The sequence below is a fragment of the Pholis gunnellus genome (assembly GCF_910591455.1).
Source record: "Pholis gunnellus genome assembly, chromosome: 6".
Lineage (NCBI taxonomy): Eukaryota > Metazoa > Chordata > Actinopteri > Perciformes > Pholidae > Pholis > Pholis gunnellus.
This window is the reverse complement of record NC_136532.1, coordinates 27,416,151-27,442,605: the sequence shown is the minus strand read 5'-3', so window position 1 is coordinate 27,442,605 and position 26,455 is coordinate 27,416,151. Positions and strand designations below refer to the sequence as shown.

General features: G+C 41.0%; 1 protein-coding gene across 1 annotated transcript; it reads right to left on the bottom strand.

Annotated features, from left to right (window-relative positions):
• Positions 1–1,122: 1,122 nt before the first annotated feature.
• LOC306697262 (uncharacterized protein) lies at positions 1,123–24,935 on the bottom strand. Its single transcript, XM_079161072.1, has 8 exons — positions 24,886–24,935; positions 22,250–22,303; positions 19,727–19,780; positions 18,868–18,927; positions 17,989–18,618; positions 17,866–17,904; positions 16,265–17,467; positions 1,123–5,858 (listed from the first exon to the last, which is right to left on the bottom strand). The coding sequence occupies exons 3-8, from the start codon at positions 19,743–19,745 to the stop codon at positions 3,763–3,765; spliced, it is 4,047 nt and encodes a 1,348-aa protein (XP_079017198.1). The 5' UTR covers positions 19,746–19,780; positions 22,250–22,303; positions 24,886–24,935; the 3' UTR covers positions 1,123–3,762.
• Between the last annotated feature and the right edge of the window lie 1,520 nt (positions 24,936–26,455).

Sequence of the window (26,455 nt, the reverse complement as noted above, 5' to 3'; positions counted from 1 at the left end):
GTACTTTTGATTGATAGTTTTTTGTTATAAATGGGCCAGACAGTGGTTACAGTTAACCTGATTTATCTGTGAAATGGATAAATGTCTCCACCAAAGACTTGTGTTTGTAATGGCTGAACAATGAACAATAGAACAAAGTTCAGACAAAGGAAACATTTCAACAATTTCAACTTCTGTTGAGAAAATCTTCCAAAAGAATGAAGCTTGTGACTCAAAACAATCTGTGAATAAATGACTTCACAGTTTCTAGCGACAGTGTTCAGATGAGTAAAGTCTCCCTCTGCTGGAACAATCAGAGTCCTGACTGCATGAAGACAGAACTGTCAGGTTATCACGTCCGCATCGTACCGCTGCATGAATATGATTGGACGTTACTGGGCTCAGAGCAGTGAATGAACCAATGACTGAGGGGCATTCTGCAAACAGCTGATGCCAGTCAGCCTATAGGAGCGCATCGTCAGAGCTCTGTCTGAAGTAAAGCTATGAGTCATTATTGGATGCTTGAACAGGATGTGGACATCACAAAAACATGGAATATCTTCAATAAGTGCTTCACATTTACACATTGACACATTTCATCTTAATCCGGGTCATCAAATACTGAATTTATGAGCAAAATGCTGCATCAAATAATGAAGAAGTGCTTTGCTGCCAGTAGAACTGCTCAGTGTTCCTGTGTATTTATCAAACCCCAGCTGATGTCGTTCATCTTTAATACATGTAAGTAGAAACAGGTCATCTTCATGCACAGAACACCACATGACAATAATTCATTCCTCTAAATAAATGTGTTTTAAAGAGTCTTAGGTGTTGGTTTGGTGATTTCTGGTGAGACGTTAACCTCTAATAACATTCCTATGTGGTCTTTTCTATCCGCCCTTTACTCACGTAAACAGTCAACATACAGTATATTGTCCGTAGTATCAATCAGTCATAACCGGGAGCTTTAATGTCTCAAGCAACACTTAGTGGCTGTTATGTGTTATTAACTGTTTATTACAACATCCTCAGACATTCCACTGACAGCGTTGTCTTGATAGAACCACAAAGAGGAAAGGATCCAACTCTGGAGGACGATTAATACAAAAAACACAACAAATGAATTCATTTTTAGAGGGTTTATTGAATAGAACTGATAATACATACATATTTATTTTAAAAAGGTAAATGTACTGAACAAGATAGTACTTAAAAATGTAAAATATTAGAATCATGGTAGATTCTAACATGCTTAAACAGAGAAAATAAACACAGAAAGCAAACAGGGAAATATTGATTGTTGGTAAAAATGACTGTCTGTTGTAATATTAAAGTATTGATCCTCGTGTTAATAAAGACCTGGTATCTCCTTTCACGTCATTGATCAGTTCTTTAACAAAGTCACAGTATTCACATGAATATTCTTGTGGAGGCTTTAATGGAACTGAGCTGAGTAACAGAAAGTCATTTAACAAGTAAAGTAAGTATTTACTGTTTAAATTGTAACGAGTAATTGATTACATTTGAAAGTAGTTTTCTCAACGCTGCTCTTCAGTACGGAGGCTCTGATTGTGAAATTCTAGGCCGACACCGATGTTTAAAATAACAATATGTAAATAACTCATGTCTTTGATGTTGAAACAAACTTTAATAAAACTTGACCACGACGACAGGCCGTCCATCAATCTCTCCTGCTATCATCATCAGGATCGCAGTAACTGGATGTGTTGGTAGACGGGGTGAAAGGGGTCCTGATGGATCAGAGTGGCTTTCCTGATCACTGACAGGGTCTAACGGTTCAGATGACCCGGTGAACCTCTCATTGTGCCGGTCTGATTGGGTCTGGGGGACGTGTTGTGTTTGGTGGTGAGGGGATGGTACCAGGATGAACCGTTGACACAATGAGTGACCTGTGAACCAGGTTAAATGTCCTCGCTGACATTAGAAGTCATGAGCTTCCTCAGCAGGTTGAGGTGATGATCAGCTTTCTTGTTCAGAGTCTGTGTGCTGAACAGGGAGGTGTTCATCTCCATCCCAAGCTATGTGTGTACCAGCTGGCCTGTTGTACATCAAAATAAGATGAAAAAGACAAAAGCTATGTGTCTGTTCTGTGTTTTACCCTCTAGATGATCTGAGATGTACAAAGATCAACACCTGCCTGTGAACTCTGGTTGACCTCTTTGAGGAAACGCTCACACTGAGATATGAAACAAATCGTTATTCTTTGTTATTTTTCAAATTTATTCATGAACAAGATGATCACACATTTCCAGATATCGCAATATGTAAAGATAAGCAAAAGAAACACAATTTGTAAAATGATGACTTAACAAAATTAAATCAATGTGACAAACAAATGCATGTAGAAATAATATTTGACAGTAAATCCAAGTGAAGGTAACTGAAAGCATAACCCTTAACCTATCATCATGTTATAGATGCTTGTATATATGAACTCAGCTTGATGAGTAAAGTGAGAGTGAACAGCTGTAGGCTGTCATGGTGATACCACGGTCATTAAAATGATTGTAGATCAAGCTTCTCATAGCTGTGATTGTGACAGCTGAGCGTCTGATATCCGGGTAAATAATCGATCCGTCAAACTGAGAAACGTATTCACACTGACACATTCAAGACTATTGCTCTCTACTCAACACAGTAAATGTATCAGCAGGTATCACGTTTCAATCCTGAAGACAACATCTACCTCCATGCTACAACTCTGCAGGAAGCATATTGAGATTTCCTCATGAATCCATTTCAAGCACAGAAAACATTCTGGCTAACTTTAAATGAACGTGTGGCAAAATAATAAATCATTTTGTAAAAAGGTGAATATTTAATAAGAAAATGTATCTATTCTTAAGATGCAAGCCAATAACAGTAAAACGTCATCAGAAGCTACATCTTTTGAGTAAAGCAGAGTAGAGTAAACTCTTGTCTGTGTTTGATTCATTGTCTGATTTGTCTGATTCGTCTGGCTGCTGTGACATTTTAACTTCCCTCTGGGGATAAATAAAGTTCTCTATCTGAAAGGTGTTTGAGCAGTTAATCAGCCTGCTCACATCATTGTCAGTGAAGAGAAAGTTGATCCGCTGCTTGGATCCCAACATACACATCAGGTGATCAGGCCCTGACAAGAGTGAAACACAGCAGGGCTCTGCTTCTGGCGTGGCATATACGCCAACTATAACATGACCATTGCCTGACCAAAGACTCTAGAAATGAATGTGATTATTTACTTCATAAACTGGAACTGCAGACTGTGGCAAGTACGCTGCAGCAGCAACCAGCGTTGGCAAGACTGTATCAGCAAAGTGTCAGGTTACAATGGTCGTGCTGTACATCTGTAGGAATCTGACTGGAAATAAAACAGAACCGCTGGAACATAACACAAACACAAACACACGGACATCATTCATAAAACGTTACGTTAACGTCATCATTGCAACATTATCAAAGGCTGCTGATGAAACATGAACTTTACTTTGTTGTTCATCTTGAGGGTTAAAACACTCTTGTTGAGAATGATCATCAGTTGTGAACTATCTGAATCTTCCCTCAGCTGAAGGAACAGTTCTTCATTAATAGAATCCGACGTCTTCCTGTAGCGGCTCGACTCAGGCTGAATCCAGAAAGTCTTCAGATTTGGTGAGTGAATCCAGCTTGTGATTGATCGGTCTGCAGAGTTCAGAGCAATAATACCAGTGAGCTCAACAAACCAGCAGCTCTGTTTAGAGAAGGAGCTGCTTTTGTGTCTCATTTAGTAATCGTCAACTCTGCTCATGCAATGCAGCAGGACTTGTCCTCTGGGGCCAAAAGCTTTGCTTTCAACTCATTCATTTCTTCTTCATGCTTTTTTTGCAGTTCATCCATTTCTTGATCTTGACCGTCTTTGTCTTTGGTCACAACTTGCTGTTTCAACTCCTTCACTTGTTGTTTCTGTTTCTCCTGCAGTTCATCTATTCTTTCTTGGTTTTCTTTCAAAAGTTTCTGTCTGAATTGATCCAACTCTTGTTCATGTTGTTTCTGTAATTCTGAAATTTCTTTGTTCAGAATTTGTTCCTGTTGTGTCAACAATTGCAGTTTCAGCTCATTCATTTGTTGTTTGTGTTCGATGGACAGTTTAGCCATTCTTATGTCTTGATCTTCTTTGCTTTGGGTTGAAGGTTTCTTGTTTTTGGCTTTTTCTTTTTCTTCATTGTGCTTTTTCTTTAATTCATCAGTTTGTTCCTTGTCTTTAGTTTGGTATTTGGCCCAAATCAATTTTTTAAGGTTGTCTGCCTCTTTTTTGTGTGTTTCCTGCATTGCCTTCATTTTCTTCCTGTTTTCTTTCTTTTTGGTCAGCAGTGTCAGTATCAAGTCAGTCATTTCTAGTTTATGATTGTTCTGTAGTTCATCCATACTTTGCTTCAGAGTTGTTTCTGTGTGGCGTTTAAGTTCCTTGAGGTTGTCATAGTCCTTCTGCTGATCCTGCATCGCTTCCTCCTGCTGTTGTTTCAGATTCATCACGTCCTCAATGTGTTTGTCTATCAAAGCTGCAAAGTCCTTTTCCTTCCTGTCTTTGAATTCATTGAACTCTTCAGCTTTAATTCTGGCCTCCTCTTCATACTTCTTCTTTAAACTCTCCAGTTGTGTTTGGAAGTCTTCCTCTAACTCTTTCTGCTTTTTATCCTCTTCCTCCTTTCTAATTCGATCTTCTTCCTTTCTTCTCTTTTCATCATTTTCTTTTTCCTTCTCATATTCTTCTTGAAGCTTTTTCAGTTTTGTTTGCTCCTCCTGTTTTAATCGTTCATTCTCTTGATGTTGTTTGTCCCACAATTCTTTTTGTTTTTTCTCCTCATTCTCTCGTTCCTTTCTCATCTCTTCTCTACTCTCCTTCAGCTTTCTGTCAATGGTTTCCTTTGATTCGGACTCTTCTCTTATTTTTTGCTCCAAAGCTTTAACTTTTTGTTTCCACTTTAGTTGTTGAATTTCTTCCTGTTGTTTTCTCTTCCTGCCTTCTTCTTCTTCTCTCATCATCTGTTCTTTCCTTCTCTCCTCACGTTCTTTGAGGTTTTCCTTCATTTTTTCAAGTTGATCTGCTCTCAGTTTTCTCTCCTTTTCAATTTCTGCTTCCTGTTCTTTCATTCTTCTCTTCACTGTTTCCATTTCTTCCTCATATTTTCTTTGAAGCTCCTCTCTCTCTCTCTGCATCTCTTCTTCCTTTTCCCTCAGAAGTTTCTCCACTTCCTTCTGTATTGCTGCTTCGGCCTCTTGGAACATCTCATTAGTGTAGCAGCGGCCTCCATTTATTGTCACCATTTCCTCAATCTTGGTCTTCAGCTCACTGACTTGCATGTTGTTTCCTTCCTCATAGTTATTAAACACATGGTACCTTCTTCCACATGTGTCAATCATTGACTTGAATGATTCATCGCATTTCTTTTCAATGTAGTCATCAATGGACCGCTTTTCGTGCTGTAATGTATCTCCTCCAGTGAAAAGAATGATGGTGAACTTTTCAGCATTTTTCCCAAAGACCTCCTTGATGAGTTTTAATGTCTCCTTTTCCTCTGGTGTAAATCTACCAATGCGTAACACCAGCAGGAAGACATGTGGTCCAGGAGCCAGAAGACCGATGCATTTCACCATCTCATCATTAACCTCTTCATGGGACAAAGTTGAGTCAAACAGACCAGGAGTGTCGACCACAGCGACAGGACGACCGTCCACTTCACTCTCTGCTTTCTGACAACGTTTGGTGACTGACTTTTGGCTCGATTCAGCTTCAAACTCCTTTCTTCCTAGAATGGTGTTTCCTGAGGAGCTCTTTCCGCTGCCAGTCTTTCCTATCAGCACGATCCTGAGACACTCTGGGCTCTGCTTCTCTTCATCACCTGTGGAACAAGAAGACCTGCAGTTACTTTAATGGTGACAGCTGGAACAGTATAGACCGCCAGGTATAATGTGCACTGGATGGAGTAGGACAGAACAAGTGTTATTCAGTGTGGCTTTGTGGCACAAAGGCAGTAGAACTGCCTGTGCCAAAGCACACTGACTGTAATCCTGCGGGCTTATTGTTGGAATGCTGTTAAGCATTCCAAGTATTGTTATCCTCTTCTTTATTCTTCTTTTTATTATTATTATATTTCTTCCGTACGCTGCTAAGGCTCCTTCATATTTTAAGCTACAGAAACCGTTCAACTATCAAAATGTTCAGCTCTTTAAGGACCTTTATGCTATGACTTTTAATATTTCTAATCATTAAACTTTTTGAATTATTAAGCTTTTTGCAACTTTTTTTTTGAATGGGTTTCTATGGAGAATATTTTCAAATATTTCAAATAATTCAAATAATTCTTCAACTTTCAAATCCTTCAACTTCCTCATACTTTCAGCTACAGACACCATTTCAACTTTAAAATACAGAGAAAATCTTAAGCTATTATTGTATGTTATAATCTTTTTTATATCTTTTATACTTTTTGAACTGTCCCATTTTAACTTTTATGATTTTTTCAGTCCTCTTCTGCCTTTATAATGGGTGTGTATTGCGCAGCTTAGAGTGCTTGAAGAGCAGCTTCAGATTCTTGTGAAAAAAATATTTGTCTTTTGCCTTCGACTCCACAATTTACACTCTTCATATATATTTTTTAGTTCATACAGTAGCTAATCCTGTCTTCTCGTTAAAAAGTGATTGTGGAATCCCACAGATTTACACATTTGGCAGAAAATGACTTAATTGAGAGGAAAAACCAACTTTCTGCTCCATAGAGACCAATGTTAAATCTTGCTGCAAAAACATCTTCCACAGAACTCGGTACCCCATTTCTACATCGCCAGTTTAGCCACATTTTTTACACTACAGACACAATTTTCACAGGATCTGTTGTTCAACCCATCCTTCCGCTCATGTAATGATATCGGAGCAATAGGAGCTACGGTTATGGGGTTTTTGAGGATTTGTTTGAGAGGTGTTTCCCTGTCTGTTCTCCATGAACAGGCTGCTGGCACACAGGTGTTTCTAATTAGGGATGTTTATAAACACCAAGTGCGTCCTCACCATGGCAACCAGTTACACACACGCACGCAGGCACGCTCTCTCTCTACACACACACACGACTTGGAGATATTCAGTCAAAGGCATTTTTAGACCTCCTGTCTGTCTGTCTGCCTCTCTGTCTCACTCACTCTGTCAGTACATATAACTGTCTGTCTGCCTGTCTGTCTCTCTCTCACACTCACTCAGTCCATGTAACTGCCTGTCTGTTCTCCATGAACAGGCTGCTGGCACACAGGTGTTCGTGATTAAGGTAATCAGCAATGTTGATAAACACACAGACTCACAGACACACGGGCACATACACTTCTCTCTCTAACTCTCTCTGTGTCTCTCATTCAGTCATTTAGGTCTTGGATACTTTTAGAGGACCCCCCACACACACACTTATTCTAATGCTACTAATACTTCTACTACTTATAATACTTCTACTAGAACTACAACTTCTACTACTACTAAAACAAATATCGCTACTGCTGACATCTTTTAAGCCACAGAAACCATTCAAATATTAAAATGTTCAGCTCTTTCAGGAGAGGAGTGATATGACTTTTCATATTTGTAAGCTTTAAACTTTGAATTATTCAGCTTTTTGCAATCTTTTTTTAATTGGATATCTGGAGAAAATCTTCAAATCCTCTTAAACTTCTTCAACTTTCAAAGCCTTCTTCTTTCTCATACTTTCAGCTACAGACGCCATAGTTAAACATTTCAACTAGAAGGGTTTTCAGCAGTGCAGTTTAAATGATTTCAGGCTACAACATTTTTCAGACAGGTAGTCTCCCATTTCTGTATTTTGAGCCATTTGTAATCTTTAAACTTTTTGAATTATTAAGCTTTTTGCAATTTTTTTTAATTGGATATCTATTTTCAGCAATGTTTTTGCAATTAATTTCAGCTTTTAGCATTCCAACGCATTTTCAGCAGGAAATGCATTTTCTAGTTGTTGGAATGCTTTTAAGCATTCCAAGTAATGTTATCCTCTTCTTTATTCCTCTTTTTATTATATTTCTTCCGTACGTTTTTTGGCACGCTAAGGCTCCTTCATATTTTAAGCTACAGAAACCGTTCAAATATCAAAATGTTTAGCTCTTTCAGGAGACGAGTGCTATCTCTCTTCATATTTCTAATCTTTAAACTTTTTGAATTATTAAGCTTTTTGCAACTTTTTTTTTGAATGGGTTTCTATGGAGAATATTTTCAAATATTTCAAATAATTCAAATAATTCTTCAACTTTCAAATCCTTCAACTTCCTCATACTTTCAGCTACAGACACCATTTCAACTTTAAAATACAGAGAAAATCTTAAGCTATTATTGTATGTTATAATCTTTTTTATATCTTTTATACTTTTTGAACTGTCCCATTTTAACTTTTATGATTTTTTCAGTCCTCTTCTGCCTTTTTTTTTGAATGGGTTTCTATGGAGAATATTTTCAAATATTTCAAATAATTCAAATAATTCTTCAACTTTCAAATCCTTCAACTTCCTCATACTTTCAGCTACAGACACCATTTCAACTTTAAAATACAGAGAAAATCTTAAGCTATTATTGTATGTTATAATCTTTTTTATATCTTTTATACTTTTTGAACTGTCCCATTTTAACTTTTATGATTTTTTCAGTCCTCTTCTGCCTTTATAATGGGTGTGTATTGCGCAGCTTAGAGTGCGTGATGTCACCGCTAGAGTGAAGAGCAGCTTCAGATTCTTGTGAAAAAAATATTTGTCTTTTGCCTTCGACTCCACAATTTACACTCTTCATATATATTTTTTAGTTCATACAGTAGCTAATCCTGTCTTCTCGTTAAAAAGTGATTGTGGAATCCCACAGATTTACACATTTGGCAGAAAATGACTTAATTGAGAGGAAAAACCAACTTTCTGCTCCATAGAGACCAATGTTAAATCTTGCTGCAAAAACATCTTCCACAGAACTCGGTACCCCATTTCTACATCGCCAGTTTAGCCACATTTTTTACACTACAGACACAATTTTCACAGGATCTGTTGTTCAACCCACCCTTCCGCTCATGTATTGATATCGGAGCAATAGGAGCTACGGTTATGGGGTTTTTGAGGATTTGTTTGAGAGGTGTTTCCCTGTCTGTTCTCCATGAACAGGCTGCTGGCACACAGGTGTTTCTAATTAGGGATGTTTATAAACACCAGGTGCGTCCTCACCATGGCAACCAGTTACACACACGCACGCAGGCACGCTCTCTCTCTACACACACACACGACTTGGAGATATTCAGTCAAAGGCATTTTTAGACCTCCTGTCTGTCTGTCTGCCTCTCTGTCTCACTCACTCTGTCAGTACATATAACTGTCTGTCTGCCTGTCTCACTCACTCAGTCCATCTAACGGTCTGAGTCTGTCTGTCTGTCTCACTCACTCAGTACATAAAACTCCGTCTGCCTGTCTCACTTACTCAGTCAGTACATATATCTGTCTGTCTGCCTGTCTCACTCACTCAGTCAGTACATATTACTGTCTGTCTGCCTGCCTGTCTCTCTCTCACACTCACTCAGTCATCTAACTGTCTGTCTGCCTGTCTGTCTCTCTCTCACACTCACTCAGTCATCTAACTGTCTGTCTGGCTGTCTGTCTCACTCACTCACTCAGTACATATAACTGTCTGTCTGCCTGCCTGTCTGTCTCTTTCTCACACTCACTCAGTCATCTAACTGTCTGTCTGGCTGTCTGTCTCTCTCTCACACTCACTCAGTCCATGTAACTGTCTGTCTGCCTGCCTGTCTGTCTCTCTCTCTCACACTCACTCAGTCCATGTAACTGTCTGTCTGCCTGTCTGTCTCTCTCTCACACTCACTCAGTCCATGTAACTGCCTGTCTGTTCTCCATGAACAGGCTGCTGGCACACAGGTGTTCGTGATTAAGGTAATCAGCAATGTTGATAAACACACAGACTCACAGACACACGCGCACATACACTTCTCTCTCTAACTCTCTCTGTGTCTCTCATTCAGTCATTCAGGTCTTGGATACTTTTAGAGGACCCCCCACACACACACTTATTCTAATGCTACTAATACTTCTACTACTTATAATACTTCTACTAGAACTACAACTTCTACTACTACTAAAACAAATATCGCTACTGCTGACATTTTTTAAGCCACAGAAACCATTCAAATATTAAAATGTTCAGCTCTTTCAGGAGAGGAGTGATATGACTTTTCATATTTGTAAGCTTTAAACTTTGAATTATTCAGCTTTTTGCAATCTTTTTTTAATTGGATATCTATGGAGAAAATCTTCAAATCCTCTTAAACTTCTTCAACTTTCAAAGCCTTCTTCTTTCTCATACTTTCAGCTACAGATGCCATAGTTAAACATTTCAACTAGAAGGGTTTTCAGCAGTGCAGTTTAAATGCTTTCAGGCTACAACATTTTTCAGACAGGTAGTCTCCCATTTCTGTATTTTCAGCCATTTGTAATCTTTAAACTTTTTGAATTATTAAGCTTTTTGCAATTTTTTTTTAATTGGATATCTATTTTCAGTAATGTTTTTGCAATTAATTTCAGCTTTTAGCATTCCAACGCATTTTCAGCAGGAAATGCATTTTCTAGTTCTTATTCTCCATCTGCCACCCCGAATTTCGGCGTGTATCTCGTCACACAGCGTTGCCAACAGCGGCGTGAAAAGTATATCCGAACGTGCGGCCCGATCGGGAATGGTGTGCTATGTCCTGTATAAGAGATTCGCCCAGCGGTTTTCCCGAAAATCCCGAAAAACGGAGCAAAATTGGCCCATAGACTTGAATGGGGTTTCGGCGTGAAGAGAGCAAAAAAAACACTGAACTTTGGACCCATATTGACAAGCCATACTTTAACATAGAAAAATGATTTAAAGTTTAAAACGTAGACAAAACGCTGGAGGTTATTGAGCCAAATGGACATTTTGATAGCTAGCACAGTTTTCATGAAGTCGCAGATTAAGTTTCAGGAACATTTTGGCTCCATTTCAGATTTTATAATGGGTGTGTATTGCGCAGCTCGTTAAGGGCTAGAGTGAGGGCATAATTGTTAGAGTGGAGCGGAGCAGGAAAATATTCTGTGATTTCTGCAAACAAATTGCTCAGAGTGCCACAATTTGCACACCTCATGCATTATTTTTTGCAAAAAGTTAGCTAATGGTGTGCTGGTCTAGAGAAATGACTGTGGAATCCAGCACATTTACACATTTTGCACTACAGACCTTAATTGACAGGAAAACCAGCTTTCTGCTCCATTAGACTCCATGTTAAATCTGACCACTCATTTCTCAAAGAAAGCAGACGGTACCACTTTTGTACATTGCTCTGGAGCTCACATTTTTAACACCACAAACATAAAAAACACATCAGCCGCGTTCGGCAGAGTCTTATCTTTCTCACGGTATCCATATTTTATTGATTAGTCTCATGGTTTTGGTATAAAGGGCATATGTTCACAGGTAGTTCATACAGGTAGTTTTGTTGAAAATCGCTGTTCACTCTAATCTCTCACACAGGTGTTTCTATGAGCTCGTTAGTGATGTTTATAAACATACAGAGGCTCACAGACTCACATACACACATGACTTAACGATATGCGTGATGCAGCTCAGCCAATCAAATATGGGTATTCTGACAAGTTTCCTGATTCCAGTGAGATGTACACACACCATGACACAAGTGGGCGAGACGAGGAAAGACTTGGCAGAGCAGGACAATAGCTGGGAAAGCTGTAAATGATAAAACATAGATCAATCTCCAAATGAGAAAAATTGCCAGAGAGATCACAGTCTTGGACCATGAGTGGTTTGACTGATATAGGCAAATTTCTCCCATGGACAGGTGTTAGTAAGTGAGCTAATTAGTGAACACAGTCACTTATAGATATTAAGGGAAATATATTCCGTCCCACCCTTTCAATATAAAAGCCCCGTAAATGAACTGTATCTTAACATGAAGCTCAGAATATGGATTGTACAAAACTGTCAGTTTCCTGAGGAGACAGAATCTGAATTTATGAAACCCAAATAGAGGTTATTAAATGACAAGCTTCATCACAAAATTCCAGTTTGAATTCATTCTGTGGGGCTTTTATTTTGAAATGGGAGGGAAGTTCTCTAAAAATATCTAAGACCTCAATGACTGTATGATAGAGAGAGATGAGAGAGAGACAGTTAGATGGACAGAGTGAGTGAGTGGCAGAGATGGAAAGGAGGTTTAAAAATCTCCCCTAAAAATCTCTAAGAGATGTGTTTCCACCAATCAGCTCACTCTCAAACACCTGTCCATCTGAGCAATTTGCCTATACAAGTCCAACCATTCCTGTTTCACGACTTATCTCTTTGGCAATTTTCTCATTTGGAGATTGATCTATGTTTTAATATTTATAGCTTACCATAATATTGTCCTGCTCTGCCAAGTCTTTCCTCGTCTCGCCCACTTGTGTCATGGTGTGTGTACATCTCACAATCAGGAAACTTGTCAGAATACCCATATTTGATTGGCTGAGCTGCATCACATATATCTCTAAGTCATGTGTGTCTGTGAGTCTCCGTTCACTAATTAGCTCAATTAGAATCACCTGTGCGCCTGCAGCCTGTTCATGGAGAAAAAGCAGGGAAACACCTCTCAAACAAATCCTCAAACCCCCATAACCGTAGCTCCTATTGCTCCGATATGACTACATGAGAGGAATGATGAGTTGAAGAGCAGATCATGTGAAAAACTTTACTGGAGCGACGGAGCCTCTCCCAGCTGTTAGCAGACTGTTTTGCAAGCAGGCGAGTGAGCTGTACCCAGCATGCAGTTCGGCGGTGTAATTTTATAAATGTAAAATTATTAGTGTTACAAATTGTTTGTGTCACAGACTGTTGTGTCGTTGTGATTTGCTCTGTTAAAGAGCGTTAGTTGTGGGTTGTTCATTGTTATAAAGTAATGACCATGACTAGGGGTCCCTCTCAATACACACAAGAAAACTAGCTCCAAGGCTAACACCATTAACAGTGGACAATATATTTAACTGCCTGTTGAAGACAGACAGCACTTGATCCGGCTTGGTGTGTGAAAAACTCACATGTACAGGAAATTGAAACTGTTATACAAGATTAAATTCAAGAGTATGGATGTTAAATGCAGAAAAGAGAGCAGCGATATCTCAATCGAACCGCAACTACTACCGGTAACATCGGCCTGTGTAGCTATATATTGCGACGTCTTCGGGCAGTAGAAGCCACACTGTCAAAATTTCTTGCGAAATTTTCTAGTTCAGTGTGGCTTTGTGGCACAAAGGCAGTAGAACTGCCTGTGCCAAAGCACACTGACTGTAATCCTGCGGGCTTATTCAGTGTGGCTTTGTGGCACAAAGGCAGTAGAACTGCCTGTGCCAAAGCACACTGACTGTAATCCTGCGGGCTTATTGTTGGAATGCTTTTAAGCATTCCAAGTATTGTTATCCTGTTTTCTTTATTGTTGGAATGCTGTTAAGCATTCCAAGTATTGTTATCCTGTTTCTCTTTATTCAGTGTGGCTTTGTGGCACAAAGGCAGTAGAACTGCCTGTGCCAAAGCACACTGACTGTAATCCTGCGGGCTTATTTTTCTTATTCTCCATCTGCCACCCCGAATTTCGGCGTGTATCTAGTCACACAGCGTTGCCAACAGCGGCGTGAAAAGTATATCCGAACGTGCGGCCCGATCGGGAATGGTGTGCTAAGACTTTTATAAGAGATTCGCCCAGCGGTTTTCCCGAAAATCCCGAAAAACGGAGCAAAATTGGCCCATAGACTTGAATGGGGTTTCGGCGTGAAGAGAGCAAAAAAAACACTGAACTTTGGACCCATATTGACAAGCCATACTTTAAGATAGAAAAATGATTTAAAGTTTAAAACGTAGACAAAACGCTGGAGGTTATTGAGCCAAATGGACATTTTGATAGCTAGCACAGTTTTCATGAAGTCGCAGATGAAGTTTCAGGAACATTTTGGCTCCATTTCAGATTTTATAATGGGTGTGTATTGCGCAGCTCGTTAAGGGCTAAAGTGAGGGCATAATTGTTAGAGTGGAGCAGAGCAGGAAAATATTTTGTGATTTCTGAAAACAAATTGCTCAGAGTGCCACAATTTGCACACCTCATGCATTATTTTTAGCAAAAAGTTAGCTAATGGTGTGCTGGTCTAGAGAAATGACTGTGGAATCCAGCACATTTACACATTTTGCACTACAGACCTTAATTGACAGGAAAACCAGCTTTCTGCTCCATAGAGACCAATGTTAAATCTGACCACTCATTTCTCAAAGAAAGCAGACGGTACCACTTTTGTACATTGCTCTGGAGCTCACATTTTTAACACCACTAACATAAAAAAGCACATCACCATGTTCGCAAGAGTCTTATCTTTCTCACGGTATCCTTATTTTGGCACTCAGACTCCTACTTTTTGTTAAAAAGTTTTGTTTCAAAATCACTGTTTACTGTAACGTTTCTTAATCAGTTTGCTTCTAACGCCAGGTGCGTCCTCACCATGGCAACCAGTTACACACACGCACGCACGCAGGCTCTCTCTGTCTGTCTCTCTACACACACTGTCTGTCTCTCTCTGTCTGTCTTTCTCTCGCTCTGTCTGTCTGCCTGTCTCACTCACTCACTCTGTTTCTCTATATCTTTCTGTCCACCCCCCACCCCTCCCATTTCAAAATAAAAGCCCCACAGAGTGAATCCTAACTGGAATACTTGTGATGAAGCCTGTCATTTAATAACCTTTGTGTTTGTGTCAAACATTATGAATATGTCTCCTCTCCCCCTCTCTCACCCACCCAGTCCCACTTTCAAAATAAAAGCCCCATAGATTAACTGTATCTTAACATGAAGCTCAGAATGAGGTTCGTACAGAAATGATGGGAGCGTTAGCTCCCATCATTTCCAAAGGCTTCTCAAACAAATGTATTTATCTCAAATAGAGAAATGATGGGAGCGTAAGCTCCCATCATTTCCAAAGGCATTACTAGTAGGCATCACGTAATGTGAGGAGGCGTTTCCCTGCTTTTTCTCCATGAACAGGCTGCAGGTGCACAGGTGATTCTGATTGAGCTAATTAGTGAACAGAGGCTCACAGACTCACATACACACACTGTGAGTCTCTGTTCACTAATCTTTCTGTCCCCCCCTCCCATTTCAAAATAAAAGCCCCACAGAGTGAATCCTAACTGGAATACTTGTGATGAAGCCTGTCATTTAATAACCTTTGTGTTTGTGTCAAACATTATGAATATGTCTCCTCTCCCCCTCTCTCACCCACCCAGTCCCACCCTTTCAAAATAAAAGCCCCATAGATTAACTGTATCTTAACATGAAGCTCAGAATGAGGTTCGTACAGAAATGATGGGAGCGTTAGCTCCCATCATTTCCAAAGGCTTCTCAAACAAATGTATTTATCTCAAATAGAGAAATGATGGGAGCGTAAGCTCCCATCATTTCCAAAGGCATTACTAGTAGGCATCACGTAATGTGAGGAGGCGTTTCCCTGCTTTTTCTCCATGAACAGGCTGCAGGTGCACAGGTGATTCTGATTGAGCTAATTAGTGAACAGAGGCTCACAGACTCACATACACACACTGTGAGTCTCCGTTCACTAATTAGCTCAATCAGAATCACCTGTGCGCCTGCAGCCTGTTCATGGAGAAAAAGCAGGGAAACACCTCTCAAACAAATCCTCAAACCCCCATAACCGTAGCTCCTATTGCTCCGATATGACTACATGAGAGGAATGATGAGTTGAAGAGCAGATCATGTGAAAAACTTTACTGGAGCAACGGAGCCTCTCCCAGCTGTTAGCAGACTGTTTTGCTAGCAGGCGAGTGAGCTGTACCCAGCATGCAGTTCGGCGGTGTAATTTTATAAATGTAAAATGATTAGTGTTACAAATTGTTTGTGTCACAGACTGTTGTGTCGTTGTGATTTGCTCTGTTAAAGAGCGTTAGTTGTGGGTTGTTCATTGTTATAAAGTAATGACCATGACTAGGGGTCCCTCTCAATACACATAAGAAAACTAGCATGGATCTTAAATGCTGAAAAGAAAGAAGCGATATCTCAATCGAACCTCAACGATACTACCGGTAACATCGGCGTGTGTAGCTACATATTGCGACGTCTTCCGGCAGTAGAAGCCACACTGTCAAAATTTCTTGCGAAATTTTCTAGTGATTCATTATTATTTAAATATAAACATTAAAATGTACAATACTTACAGGTGACCGTACTGTTTGTTCTCAGGCTCTTCAGTTCAGCCTGTAGTGCTGTGTTCTTTTCTATTTGAGCATGTGCAAACATCTCTGTTGTGTAGCTGCATGGTTCAGTGTGAGAGGGTTTCAGTCTCATCTTTTCCACAGAATCCAACAGCTCTGGGATCTGCTGCTGGTCCTTGATGTTGAGAACAACATATCTTCCTCCACAGCTCTGACAGAGCTCCTGGATCTCCTTGTTTTCTTTCACAAAGTTAACAACAGCTGGAGCTTTAGGATCTGACTCCACAGTGAACAGAATCATGGTGAAGTCATTGACCCGAGAGCTGAATGTGTTCTGGATGGTCTCTAACTCTCCCTTGTCTTCATCAGTGAGGGGACCCACAGGTAGGACCAGGAAGAAGACATGGACGCCCTCAGGACCACAGAGGGAGATACACCTGAGTGATTCCTCCATCACTGCCTTCTGAGGTTTTCCATACAAGGCAGGCAGCTCCACCAGAGAAACCCAACGTCCACACACCTCTCCCTGATGTTTAACACACTCTGATGAGTTGGAGACTGAATGAAGCTCTGTCTGACCTAAAATGGCCTTGGCTGCTGAAGTCTTCCCTGCTCCTGTCCTCCCACACAGAACCAGGTTTAAAGATGGTTTCATGTGGTCAGACTTTGGTCTGATGGTGTCTTCAGTGAAGGTGAGGTGGGTCCTTCTGTTTTCACAGACAACGTTCTCAATCTTCTCCATTAACTGTGTGTGGTCTTTTCCTGACATGCTGTAGTGTCTTCCTCCACAATCATTAAGGAGTTCATTAACAGAGAAACTCATTTCATCCCTCTCATGTGTGATGATGACCATTGAGTGTTTAAAAGCATCTTGATCAATCAAACTCAGGCTGAACTTCAGTGTTTGTCTGTTCTCCTCAGTGAAATCAGAAGGCTTCACTAACAGCAGCAGAACATTTGGTCCAGGTAGACAAAGACTCACACAGCTCTTCATCTCGTCTCTGATTGATTTCTCAGACAGACTGAAGACGTCTGGAGTCTTCACCACTGTTAGAGGATGTTCTCTCCACCATCCACGGGCGACCTCACATTTGTTGTTTGGGTTTATTTTAAAATATTGAAGCACTTTGCTCCCAAAGATGAAGTTGCAGAGCGTTTTCTTTTTGTCCTCACTTTTTCCAAACATCACAATCCTGAGTCCAGATGCTATGAAACAACACAGATATAATATTAGTTAGAAGATTCCAATGAGCAGATTCTCATCACTCAACAATTCATCATACGAGTAAAACATCATTCATTTAACAAAGAGGGCTGCAGACATTAATGATTGTTGCTCATTGTGTCAAAATCCATGTTTCCACATTTATAAATATGAACCATAATTCTCCATGAAACAAATATTTCAATTAGCATAACTGTAAATATGTTAGATTGCTCATTATGGATCCTTATCAGTCAGCAACGTTATTGATTCACTGTAATGGCCATTTCATTTTCTACTGACTGATACTACAGATATCAACATTCTGTATATTTCATATATATCAGTGTTGTGTTGTTGCTACTGTGTGTAACTGGATAACAACATGTGATTGACTTACTCTGGGGGGGCGGAGTCATTTTACTGGGAACATTCACCTCTGTAGAAGAAGTCATGTCAAAGTAAGTAAAGTGAATATTAAGTTATTCATTATTCATGACCTGAATGACTGTTCTGGACTCACCAGCAGGTTTTGGAGGATCAGATCTAAATCTGACTTCTGTTGCATGTTTCAGACTTCCCAGATCAAAACCTGTTGCTGCATCTTTAAATACTTCACAGATCAGATGTTCTCCATTGTTCTCCTTTGCAGTTTGACCCAAACGTGTTAACAGCTCAGGAAGTTCAAGGTTCTTCAGGTTCAGGTATCTGTATCTACACATTCTGATCAGGTCTTTTAAAGGCTGGTCTTTGTCCATGAAAGCTGAACTCTCCTCTCTAGATGTTGATATCAGTATCAATGAACGATCAAATGATTGATCACTGAAGAATTCCACGACTCTGCAGAGTCTCAGTTTGAGTTCCTCAGTGAAGTCTTCAGGCTGTAGAACCAGCAGGAACACATGAGGTCCAGGATCAGAGAGACTCACACAGAGTTCTACATGTTGTCTTAGTTTGTCTTCAGAGATGTTGGGGTGCAGCAGATCTGGAGTGTTGATGACGACTATCGTTTTCTCCTTTAACCGTCCGCTGAATCTCAGACATTGATCTGGTTCTTCCTCAGTATTGAATCCAGTTGCTCCCAGGATGAAGTTCCCCACTGAACTCCTCTCAGACCAGCTGTTCCCCAGCAGAACAACCCTCAGCTCAGACACTGAGAAGAAAACACTGGATTAGTAAAAAACTACTTTTCAAATTCAAGACTTGAACCAAAATGAAAACAATAAAACTAGATTCATAACCAAGGAGGAAGTCACAGCTTTTTAAAGGTGGACTAGAGTGAACGTGTCAGCTGTTGTCATCTTGAAACTTGAACATGAACCAGTGACCCATCACCTGAAAACACTGTAATCAGATTATAATGAACACAAGAATGTTTCTGACTCAGTTCAGTTTAACTCACTGTAAGGAGGCAGGAATTCATAGCTGCTGCTTCTCTTCAGAGGCTGCAGATCATCTGAGACTGTAAGAAAACAGAACGTTGATTCATTCACATGTTATCTTTAATTAAAGAGACACTGGTTCAGAAATGATGAATGGCTGTTGATTATTTAGTATTCTTAACTTTACATGTTTACAAGAGAGTCAACATGCAGAACTCAGATTAAAGCAACTCAAGACTGAAAAACAACATGGTGCATCTGAGAACATTTGAAAATGTTTCCCAGAATTCAGATGAACTAGAACTGATAAAACAACATGAAGGTACACTACACCAAGAGCTCTGCAGCAACCCTGAGAAATGATATTCAATTGATTCATATATATTTTTGAAGGTTTTGAAGGCGTCTTAAATTAAATCTAATGATAAATTCTGTTACTTTAACTCATTATTGTGTCTGATAAATGAAGCTGAGTGCCGTCACTTCCCTTCAGCTTTTTACACCAATTTACTCAGTTACTGGATACACAACACTGTGCTGTCAATGCACACAACTTATTATTAGTTTATTATTACTGATCAAAAGATCAACTTTGCAGCACTTTAGTTCTAGAATGACTGTTAGTTTAACTTTAACATGACTCAGCGTGAACATCAATCATTGTGTTTAAGGACATGAAGGAGAAGATGAGCAGCAACATATGAATTCAACTTCATTTCTCTTGATGTAACGGTGAGTCTGTGAAAAGCCTCGTCTGTCTCTCCTTCAGCTTCGTGACACTTTTTATGATCATCTGTAGAGAGAACTTCACTGAGCTTCACTCACTTATTGTGTGATGTGTGTAACATGTGGACAGACTCATGAAGTGACTGAACTCACCAGGTGCTGCTGTCGCCATGATGTCACTGCTGAGAACACCAGAGACAAGTTCTCCTGCAGGGACGACACAAAGACATGAAGACGCCACACAGTGAAGTGATGAAGACGTCACACAGTGAAGTGATGAAGACGTCACACAGTGAAGTGATGAAGACGTCACACAGTGAAGTGATGAAGACGTCACACAGTGAAGTGATGAAGACGTCACACACACAGTGAAGTGATGAAGACGTCACACAGACACAGTGAAGTGATGAAGACGTCACACAGTGAAGTGATGAAGACGTCACACACACAGTGAAGTGATGAAGACGTCACACACACAGTGAAGTGATGAAGACGTCACACAGACACAGTGAAGTGATGAAGACGTCACACACACAGTGAAGTGATGAAGACGTCACACACACAGTGAAGTGATGAAGACGTCACACAGTGAAGTGATGAAGACGTCACACACACAGTGAAGTGATGAAGACGTCACACAGACACAGTGAAGTGATGAAGACGTCACACACACAGTGAAGTGATGAAGACGTCACACAGTGAAGTGATGAAGACGTCACACAGACACAGTGAAGTGATGAAGACGTCACACACACAGTGAAGTGATGAAGACGTCACACACACAGTGAAGTGATGAAGACGTCACACAGTGAAGTGATGAAGACGCCACACAGTGAAGTGATGAAGACGTCACACACACAGTGAAGTGATGAAGACGTCACACACACAGTGAAGTGATGAAGACGTTGGACACACACAGTGAAGTGATGAAGACGTCACACACAGTGAAGTGATGAAGACGTCACACACAGTGAAGTGATGAAGACGTTGGACACACACAGTGAAGTGATGAAGACGTTGGACAGACACAGTGAAGTGATGAAGACGTCACACACAGTGAAGTGATGAAGACGTTGGACACACACAGTGAAGTGATGAAGACGTTGGACAGACACAGTGAAGTGATGAAGACGTCACACACACAGTGAAGTGATGAAGACGTTGGACAGACACAGTGAAGTGATGAAGACGTCAGACACACAGTGAAGTGATGAAGACGTCACACACACAGTGAAGTGATGAAGACGTTGGACAGACACAGTGAAGTGATGAAGACGTCAGACACACAGTGAAGTGATGAAGACGCCACACACAGTGAAGTGATGAAGACGTTGGACAGACACAGTGAAGTGATGAAGACGTCACACACACAGTGAAGTGATGAAGACGTCACACAGACACAGTGAAGTGATGAAGACGTCACACACACAGTGAAGTGATGAAGACGTCACACACACAGTGAAGTGATGAAGACGTTGGACAGACACAGTGAAATGATGAAGACGTCAGACACAGTGAAGTGATGAAGACGTCACACACACAGTGAAGTGATGAAGACGTCACACAGACACAGTGAAGTGATGAAGACGTCACACACACAGTGAAGTGATGAAGACGTCACACACAGTGAAGTGATGAAGACGTCACACAGACACAGTGAAGTGATGAAGACGTCACACACACAGTGAAATGATGAAGACGTTGGACAGACACAGTGAAATGATGAAGACGTCACACACACAGTGAAGTGATGAAGACGTCACACAGACACAGTGAAGTGATGAAGACGTCACACACACAGTGAAGTGATGAAGACGTCACACAGTGAAGTGATGAAGACGTCACACAGACACAGTGAAGTGATGAAGACGTCACACACACAGTGAAGTGATGAAGACGTCACACAGTGAAGTGATGAAGACGTCACACAGACACAGTGAAGTGATGAAGACGTCACACACACAGTGAAGTGATGAAGACGCCACACAGTGAAGTGATGAAGACGTCACACACACAGTGAAGTGATGAAGACGTCACACACACAGTGAAGTGATGAAGACGTTGGACACACACAGTGAAGTGATGAAGACGTCACACACAGTGAAGTGATGAAGACGTCACACACAGTGAAGTGATGAAGACGTTGGACACACACAGTGAAGTGATGAAGACGTTGGACAGACACAGTGAAGTGATGAAGACGTCACACACACAGTGAAGTGATGAAGACGCCACACACAGTGAAGTGATGAAGACGTTGGACAGACACAGTGAAGTGATGAAGACGTCAGACACAGTGAAGTGATGAAGACGTCACACACACAGTGAAATGATGAAGACGTTGGACAGACACAGTGAAGTGATGAAGACGTCACACACACAGTGAAGTGATGAAGACGTTGGACAGACACAGTGAAATGATGAAGACGTCACACACACAGTGAAGTGATGAAGACGTTGGACAGACACAGTGAAATGATGAAGACGTCAGACACAGTGAAGTGATGAAGACGTCACACACACAGTGAAATGATGAAGACGTTGGACAGACACAGTGAAGTGATGAAGACGTCACACACACAGTGAAGTGATGAAGACGTTGGACAGACACAGTGAAATGATGAAGACGTCACACAGTGAAGTGATGAAGACGTCGGACAGACAGAGAGAACTTACTGGTGTGTGTGTTTGTGTCTGATGAAGACGAACTGCTCTTCTTCACCAGCTGTCCTGTAACACGTCAACGTCACAGTTCATCATCAGAGACATGAAGACTGAGCTCTGATAGAAACAATGTTACAGGTTCTCTGTTCAAGAGCAGCTGTTGACCAACTGGAAACTATTGAAGAGGAACAAAAGGAACCACACCTACACACACCTACACACACACACACACACACACACACACTAACACACACACACACACACACACACACACACACAGTGGCGGTTGGCCCTCCCCCCCTTCAGCCAATAAAAGTAAAGAATAAAATAATAAAGCGACCCAGTAATATGTGTAAAATATGAGATCTGCTTTTCCTGCTCGTCCTCTCTGTCTGCTTGTCTCAGCAGCTCACAGGAGGTCTGTGAAGCAGTTCACACATTTGATGATTAAAGAAATGAATGAATGACGAACAATTCAGCCAATCAGCGTCCTCACATTCAGCTTTGGGAGAAATCTGTATCGCACCAAACTGCGTGTTCTCGTCAGGACGAGTCTCTACAGGCGAGCTACTCAAGACCCGTCTGACAAGTTTGAGGAGAAACTGCAGAGAAAGAGCTGATCCCAGATCAGCCTGACCTCACAGTCACACATCAGAGCAGAACATCTACTTATTTATTATTATACTATTATATTATACTCAATATTAATGCTAAGAACGTATTTAGCTTTTTAAAACAAGGGATGAGGAGGTAAGGACACATGAGAACACCAGGGTAGGGAGTGAGGGAGGAGGAGGTAAGGACACATGAGAACACCAGGGTAGGGAGGGAGGGAGGAGGAGGTAAGGAGACATGAGAACACCAGGGTAGGGAGTGAGGGAGGAGGAGGTAAGGACACATGAGAACTCTGTCAGCTACATATGAGGCAAAGTGGACATCTGATCTTCTACAGAGCTCCTCAGTCTCATGTGAACTCGTTCATGGAGCATCAACATTTCATAGAGATGATGAATTAACAGTGAAAACTCATCAGAGCTTCATTTAACATCAGTGTTCATAATTACACTTCATGTTCACTTCTCCTGATCTTTACCTCCTATAACAAGCTCCATAGAGGATCTCAGTACACACACATGTTCTATATATTATATTATATATATATGTGTACAGTGTTTCTCCCCTGATCCAATGGTAGGGGACGTTTGAAGGTGTTCATTTAGTTTAATTGTATTTTCTCTACAGCACCAGATCACAACAGAAGTCCTGAAGGTTCCTATAGAACAGCTCTACACCGTGTTCTTTATTAAACACACTAAACAGCCTCATGTTATGGATCTTATCTACAGACAGCATGTCATTCTGTCTCTACATGGTCGCGTGTTTACAATTCTCCTGTTCTCTGTATCGCGCACGGCGGAGTTCCGCCCCGATGCGCGCGCACACACACACACACACACACACACACACACACACACACACACACGCACACACACAGGTGAGCACACTCCCCACAGCGGACAGAGAGCGCGCATTGGAAAATATGTCGCATCAACCAGCTGAACAGCAGAAACAATATCTGCGTGTTTTAAACGCTCCATGTGGTGAAGATGCAACACTCGAGAATCTCTGCTGCTCCGGGTCCAAGTACAGACAAGAGCCCACGTGCTGCCCCCCCCCCACAAGCAGCTAAAGTTCAGTCACCACCGGATGACAGGTTCTGACCCAGCTTGGCTGTCAGAGGGGAAACACTCCCCCTGACTGATCTTGGTAAGTACGTAAGTAAGTAAGTAAATAAATACAATACATACATGCATAAATACATAGATGCATAAATATCAAGAGGCTCTGGAAATGTTCCTCCAGAAGCCCAGAAAGTCACTGCAGTGACAACATTGTGGATAAATGTCATAGAAGGAAATGTTCTGATGTTTAGTTCAATGTAGTTCAAATTATTGTTCAGTTGTTCTATTGACTGCTGTCATTAAAAGAAACACATGAACACATGATTCCTCTCAGTGTTTGTGTTCGCACCCCGAGCTGTAAACCAGGGGAAACACTCGTGTATATGTCTATGTGTGTGTGTGTGTGTGTGTGTGTGTGTGTGTGTGTGTGTGTGTGTGTGTGTGTGTGTGTGTGTGTGTGTGTGTGTGTGTGTGTGTGTGTGTGTGTGTGTGTTTTATATTATACTGAACTGCCAGTGAGGGGGGGGGGTGCTGCTGCTCCTTCTTCGTCGGCGGGGAGGGTGGCTGCTGCTGCTGCTGTCACATACGCTGGTGGAGGTGTGCGCGGCGCGTGCGGATCGGGGAGGAGCTCCGCCTTGCGCGATACAACGGATATTTGTAAATTGTCCGACTTTTACATTTTTACTTAAAGCGGGGCTTTCAAACAGTCCGTCTCGGCGTTAAATGGGTCGACGAGGAACGTAATCTGTGGCCGCACATGCGCGTTTGACGAAAATACCGTATTTAACTCAAGCGAAGCGAACACGAACATTAAAAAAACACAAATACAAACTTCGATATGAACGTAAGAGCCGCATGAAACCGGGCAAAGAGCCGCATGCGGCTCGCGAGCCGCGGGTTGGCCACCCCTGGTCTACTAGATTTATTATTCTACATGTCTGTGAATATGTTTAGTCGTTTACTCACCAGCTGGACTTTCTGCTGCGCCATCAGTCAAAGACTGAAGTGAAAGTTCAGAGTTGGGAGTAAAGAAAAGGCGTGACTCCTTCAAATGACGTAACAAAGACTTTAAACACATTTGATTTCCTGTTTTTAAACTCCATCATTCTAAATGATTCTCATTTCATTCCTCTGATGTCGTTCAATTTTGTAATTGGAGATTTGACAAACAATGGATGTGTGTGACGTAGTGACCAGCTTTCTTCATGATACTTAGAGCTCGTTTCTGTAACAAGACTGTTGAGTTTCAACATGTTTTATAGGTTGACCCCCCCACACCTCCTCACAATAAGATATAAGGAAGTATAAGAGACCAGTAAAGGATATGCGAGGCCTTAAAGTTAATACGTCTCTAGATTTATACAGCGTTGCTCTTGACTTTGAAACTCTACCATTAATATAGTCAATATGTCGTCTGCATGTTATCTCATGATCGATCACCCCGAGGTAGAAAGCAGATGGGACCTTGTTGTTCCTCGTCTGAATCAGTTTGAACTTGTTGAGCAGCTTTGAGCGCTCACTGTAGTAACTCACAGGAGTACTGATTGGAATAAATGTACTTTTGATTGATAGTTTTTTGTTATAAATGGGCCAGACAGTGGTTACAGTTAACCTGATTTATCTGTGAAATGGATAAATGTCTCCACCAAAGACTTGTGTTTGTAATGGCTGAACAATGAACAATAGAACAAAGTTCAGACAAAGGAAACATTTCAACAATTTCAACTTCTGTTCAGAAAATCTTCCAAAAGAATGAAGCTTGTGACTCAAAACAATCTGTGAATAAATGACTTCACAGTTTCTAGCGACAGTGTTCAGATGAGTAAAGTCTCCCTCTGCTGGAACAATCAGAGTCCTGACTGCATGAAGACAGAACTGTCAGGTTATCACGTCCGCATCGTACCGCTGCATGAATATGATTGGACGTTACTGGGCTCAGAGCAGTGAATGAACCAATGACTGAGGGGCATTCTGCAAACAGCTGATGCCAGTCAGCCTATAGGAGCGCATCGTCAGAGCTCTGTCTGAAGTAAAGCTATGAGTCATTATTGGATGCTTGAACAGGAAGTGGACATCACAAAAACATGGAATATCTTCAATAAGTGCTTCACATTTACACATTGACACATTTCATCTTAATCCGGGTCATCAAATACTGAATTTATGAGCAAAATGCTGCATCAAATAATGAAGAAGTGCTTTGCTGCCAGTAGAACTGCTCAGTGTTCCTGTGTATTTATCAAACCCCAGCTGATGTCGTTCATCTTTAATACATGTAAGTAGAAACAGGTCATCTTCATGCACAGAACACCACATGACAATAATTCATTCCTCTAAATAAATGTGTTTTAAAGAGTCTTAGGTGTTGGTTTGGTGATTTCTGGTGAGACGTTAACCTCTAATAACATTCCTATGTGGTCTTTTCTATCCGCCCTTTACTCACGTAAACAGTCAACATACAGTATATTGTCCGTAGTATCAATCAGTCATAACCGGGAGCTTTAATGTCTCAAGCAACACTTAGTGGATGTTACGT